General features: G+C 35.3%; 1 protein-coding gene across 1 annotated transcript; it reads left to right on the plus strand.

Moving 5' to 3' along the window:
* Positions 1-204: 204 nt before the first annotated feature.
* On the plus strand, positions 205-4,369 carry LOC145596710 (BAG family molecular chaperone regulator 4-like). Its single transcript, XM_081652926.1, has 4 exons — positions 205-582; positions 2,072-2,328; positions 2,448-2,594; positions 3,923-4,369. Exons 1-4 carry the CDS (start codon positions 390-392, stop codon positions 4,115-4,117), a joined length of 792 nt encoding a protein of 263 aa, XP_081509052.1. The 5' UTR covers positions 205-389; the 3' UTR covers positions 4,118-4,369.
* Positions 4,370-5,584: the final 1,215 nt, after the last annotated feature.

The following is a 5,584-nucleotide window of genomic DNA, read 5'->3' on the forward strand; positions in this document are numbered from 1 at the left end:
GATTTATATCAACCGATTACTATCTATCTATCAGTTAATTACCAAACAAGACCTAAGCTCAGTTTCCAAGAACCAAGAGTCACAACTCACTCAACACAAGAGCTAGTTCTAGAACCCACAAAACGTAACATAGGCAAAACATTTCCCACCTCCTATTAAACGTCAATTAACCCTGAAACTCTACTCCTCACCATCCCCATAAATCCGTAATTGCACGATAGCCTGACGTAAACAACCGACCCACCTCCCTTCAAAATTGAACCCAAACACTCAAATCAAAATCAAAATCAAAATCACACCCAATCACAAAATCAAATAAACCCCACAAATATTTTCCGCCATAATCTGAATTTCCTCCAATTCCCAAATCTAGAGAGAGAAAATCAAAGATGAACCCAACTGAAGAAGCCATGGATAAAGAGAGAGAGTGGGAGATGAGGCCTGGTGGTATGTTGGTTCAGAAGAGAGAGAATGGTTTTGATGATGATGCTGATGATAATAATAATCTTCCTTTTTACAAGATCAAGGTTGTTTATGGCTCTTCTTCCTACGAATTCGCCCTTCCTTGCAAATTCACTTTTGGTATTTTCTTCTTCAATTTTCTTTATTAATATTTTCTGGGGATTTTCTGTAGTATAATGATACAGTAGTTGATTTGTTTGATTGTGGGGTTTTTGTTATTTTTGGTGTGAATAGAGCCACACAAATGGTGGTTACGTAGACGGGATTCGATTTCAGGTCTCGGGTTATACCCGTAAGCTAGTTGGCATCCTTAGAGTTTATGTTTAGTACAAGTATTATGTTTGTGTATAGTTGGGTTTTGTTTGATGTTTAGGGTTGATTTTATTGAGAAATTTTGTTATGTGAGCTCAAAAATTTTGAACTTAAGTTATGAGCTTGTTTCTTTGTTTTAAAGTGGCTGAAATGTGAAGAATTAAGGGTTAGAGAGAGGGGATTACTGCTCTGATGTAATGGGTGTTTATGTAGTGATGTTATATCAGAGAATTGTTGGGTTTTATTCAATGTTTATGATTGATTTTCGTTGGAAGCTTTGGTGAAATTATGAATTGGGAAAAACTTGGGGTTTTGTCGAGGTTTCCCCACTTTTCAATGATGAGTATTGATTAGTTTTCCTAATCGAAATCCAGGCTGAATTTTGGATTAAAGGAAAGGTCCATCTTTTAACTCTTTTGCTTCTAAAAGCAGAATTGAAGTGGTTTGATGTGAGTGTAATACTTCCCCATATGGGAATTGTAGTCATATATAAATTAGTTTAGAATGTTTGTAAGAAAGTCCCATGTTTTTGTGGTTGAATTCACTTTGGTTTTCTTAGTTAAAAATTGTTATTAAGATTATGTTTCTAAACATATCCTTAGTTAAATAAAATGTTGGTGAGAGGTGGGTTGGAGATATTTTTGTCAAATCTAAGTGAATCCTTAAATATTGGTGGTTGAATCAATGTGACGAATAATTCCGGTTGGAGAGAGTACATACAACTATACAAAAGAGTTTATAATTACCTATTTGAGTGGCCAGAGATGAGGTACTTGGCTGTGTCCATCCTGACCTTTCTAGGCATACTAAATGCTTACAATAGTAGTTTGCTATGTGATAGATGGACATGTCGCGTAATTAACCCTTCGTTTCTTAAAGAATCATGCTACTATTCATATTTTGAGGGAGTCTACTGAATTATTCCCAATATATAAGAAAAATTAAACTTATGTGGGAGGTCTTGTTTGATTTGTCTCAATGGTTGCGTTAAGAATATCATTTTTTTTTTTTTTTTTTAAATTTTTATTAAAACTTTTACTTTCTTCCCAATATGTAGAGTATTTAATTGTCAAAGATGTATACTGTCAAAACAAGAGTAGTTTTTAAAGATGGAAGGAGTGATAAATATTCACCTCACCTCCTATTTACATCATCTAAAAAACTCCTCCCTTGTATGCCTTCCCTCTTAGATTCTGAAACATCATGGTAGAAGTCGACCTTAGGTAGTGCTTGTGTCCAAATGGGTTTTGAGACAGAGATGTTTAATTTCTAATTTTTTTTATATTAATGGCAAAAGGTGAGTTGAAGAAACTTCTTGTTCAAGAAACTGGGTTAGAGCCTGAGGACCAAAGGCTTTTCTTCCGTGGGAGGGAGAAGGAAGATGGTGAGACTTTACATATGGCAGGTTTAAAGGACCACTCAAAGTTGTTGCTTATGGAGCGTCCTGCTAGCAAGGAGAAAAAAATGGAGGAGGCAAAAAAGAAAGAAGAAATATCAAAGGCATTTGCTGCAATTGCTGGAGTTCGGGCAGAGGTGGATAAGCTTTCTCAAAGGGTAATTTCATTTCTTTCTTGGAAAGGTTTTTTCTATACTAGTTTTCTGGCACGGAAATTCTTTTTGGCGAGTAGAAACTAGAAAGGTGATGTCTTTGTTAATTTCCTTCTTATATGCAGGTCTCATCCTTGGAAGCATCTCTTTATAATGGAACAAAGGTAGATGAAAAGGAATATATCATCTTAACAGAGTTGTTTATGGTTCAATTACTGAAATTGGATAGCATTGAGGCCGAAGGAGAAGCAAAAACCCAGCGGAAGAATGAGGTGAGTTGGTTTTGTTTGTGCTCAAGAAGGATCCCTTTTTTTATTTGTAAATTTTTTTTTAGTGCTTGTATTCCCAAGAAAACACTGGATGCTTGTCTTTTGAAGCTAAAGAGCAACAAATTTGTAGAATTAAGTTTTATTCAACTTTTCAATTGAAGTGGAGATCTTAGCTTGCCTAAGGAGATTACAGTTGTTTTACACTTTTACTTCATTTGAGAGAATGGAAAATGGTTATTTTCAAAAAGAGCTCTAAGACCCAAATATCAATGATTTAGTAGAAAAATACATATCAATAATTTCTTGTTACGAATTTATGCCGCTAGCTTCTTGCTGCTATGTGTTCAACTTTGTTATATAAGGTCCAATACTAGAATAAACTGAGTGAATTGCATCACAAGTACTGTGTTAAACTATTCATAGTATATAGCTCATAACAGTAACCTATTACTCTGAGAAGGCTCTTCTACTATCATATTGGCTTCTCTCCATTACCCCATCACAAGTTAAGATGTCAAGGGAGCAGCCGGGAATGTGAATCTGTGAGTTACAATATTACATGCAATTTCTCTTGTAGATTAAGTCAGGTTGCATGGTGCTGTAGCAATTCCTCTTAGTTTCGATTTTTACTTGGGGTTTCGGTTGTTAAGTGTTGCTTACCGTTGTACTTATCTTTGCCATGTATCAACAATTATGATAGAAGCTATCCTCCCATTCATAATTCCACACCATAATACTAATACTCGCCTTTTTCCAAACTCTTTAAAATGATGGTTTTGTTATATCTGTATCTTTATATTGTATGATTCCCTATGACAATTCATGTTAGCCGACCCCAAATCATTAAGAAGATTTTGAAACAACGATGTAGGAAGCAACACAAATGAGTCTCATGAATCATTAAGAAGATTTTGCATAGTTAAGAAGTGTCGTAGGCATCAAATTTTGGCTAAAATTTAACACGTTAATTTTTTGGTTGAATTAGGAACTGGAGTAACAAAAGTATAACATCCAGACATAATTTAATCCGTTTCTCACAAACCAATAACCTAATCATTCTGATTTAGTCTTCATTCTTGGCTCTTGAGTGCCTGGTTTACTTGTCCTTGTTAGTCAGATTACACAACCATACATTCCTAGAAGCAGTTATTAATTTTGTTGGTCTAATATATGATGGAGTATGGAACTGCGCTAGCGAATAATGACTTATGTGTGGCATACCATTTTCTTTTTCACTGATTATTTTCTCTTCAATTAGAGTTGTGCAGTTTGTTTACCTAGTTTATTTCTTCATGTGAGTCCCTGACAATAGGTTCTGCATGATTGAACAGGTTCGTCGTGTGCAAGGCTTTGTGGATACTCTGGATGCCATGAAGGCAAGAAACTCGCATCCACATGATAATTGCAGCAATACTGTAGCAGTGACCACCAACTGGGAGACATTTGATTCTGGAGTTGGGAGCTTGACTCCACCTTCGGTTTCATCATCTTCAAAAGTAACAGAAGACTGGGAACGGTTTGAATAGCTTAATATCGTCATATTTTTTTGGTGCAACTTATAATGTCATTATTGCTTGTACAACCCATTAGGGGACTTGTGTGATTATGATTTTTTTGCCTGTGATGGCTCCTCATCAATTCAAAGCTGTATTTAACTCTTTGAAGTTTGGAGTATGAAAGTTGCATATGAAGTTGTTGCCTAAAATTTTTGAAGACATATTCATCTATGTATATGATCACTTACCAAGTTCTAATACCCATGTTCACTACTTTGCCTATTACTCCCATCTTTCCTCGTTTTTCCTTCTTTAGACAAGAATCCTTCTGGTGGTGCTGTTTATTCACATATTTCAGTTATTTATATGAATTCATGATTTCAAGTTCGTTATTCTAGTTATGACAGTTGAGTTTCTGATTTCACTGAATCTGTTGTGGTCAGTTGAAACCTCTTTGTCTTTGCCCTTGTCTGCGTGTTCGTGTGGGGATGCATGCCATAAACGATGCAGACATCTCTGTTTGTGATCTTGTACCTGTGGATCATTGAAGGCTTGATGCACTTGGAGGAATAATTTAGCTGTAGTCAGGGGTTAGATTGTGCCCTGATGACTAACATTTTGACTAAAATAACAGGAATAAGAGAAACAGCATCATCTAGTGAAAGTTGCACTTGCACTTGACAACTGTAGCGAACACTGTAAACACAAGACATTACAAGATGTCATTGACATAAGTGTATTATCTATTATGCAGAGCAAGCCAAGAGATAAAGATACGGTTCAGGCTAATCAATATTAAAGTACTTCTTTGCTTAAGCTTTTAATTTTGTTGCTAAAATATGATATCATTATGCACATTATTTGACTATTTTTTGAGGTTTCCTTTTCTATCACATAAAATAAAATTCCCTCAATGGGCGCAAGAAGGACCAAGTTGGTTTCCATGCCTAAATAAAATAAGATCTATATGCACTTGATGTGTGCATATCATTCTAAATATATACACCAAGGGCCTGTTCTCTTACGTTGAAATTCAGCTCAGCTCAGTTCAGTTCAGCTCCTAATTTCCTTCTCTTATAAAATATTCATTTCAGTTCAGTTCTATTCAGCTCAGCTCAGCTCAGCTCAGTTCAATTCAGTTCATTTCAGTCAATGAGAACAAGCTCTAAGTCCTGTATTTTAAAAGTTGGACACCATGCTCACCATGATATCATTATGTAATTATATCAGCATGCGTGACTTTTGTCACTCTTTGAGAATGGGATGAATTTTTTTTTGTGAGAGTTGATTGGAGCATGATTTTGCTAAAAAAAAAAAAAAACAAAAAAAAAAAAAAAGATTTGAGTGTTGTTTGCTGTGAAAGACCAATAAGAGATTTGAGTGTGGTTTACTCTAAAAAAAACCAATAAGAGATTTGAGTGTGGCCTACTCTGAAAGATCAAAACGAGATTTGAGTGTAGTTTGCTCTGAAAGACCAAAAAGAGATTTGAGTGTGGT

This window comes from Chenopodium album, chromosome 2, assembly GCF_948465745.1.
Source record: "Chenopodium album chromosome 2, dcCheAlbu1.1, whole genome shotgun sequence".
In the NCBI taxonomy this organism is placed as follows: domain Eukaryota; kingdom Viridiplantae; phylum Streptophyta; class Magnoliopsida; order Caryophyllales; family Amaranthaceae; genus Chenopodium; species Chenopodium album.

Coding starts and splice junctions, on each gene's coding strand:
- LOC145596710 (XM_081652926.1), top strand. CDS start 390: ATGAACCCAACTGAAGAAGCCATGGATAAAGAGAGAGAGTGGGAGATG. Junction 583..2,071: donor TCCTTGCAAATTCACTTTTG/GTATTTTCTTCT, acceptor TAATGGCAAAAG/GTGAGTTGAAGAAACTTCTT. Junction 2,595..3,922: donor AAACCCAGCGGAAGAATGAG/GTGAGTTGGTTT, acceptor ATGATTGAACAG/GTTCGTCGTGTGCAAGGCTT.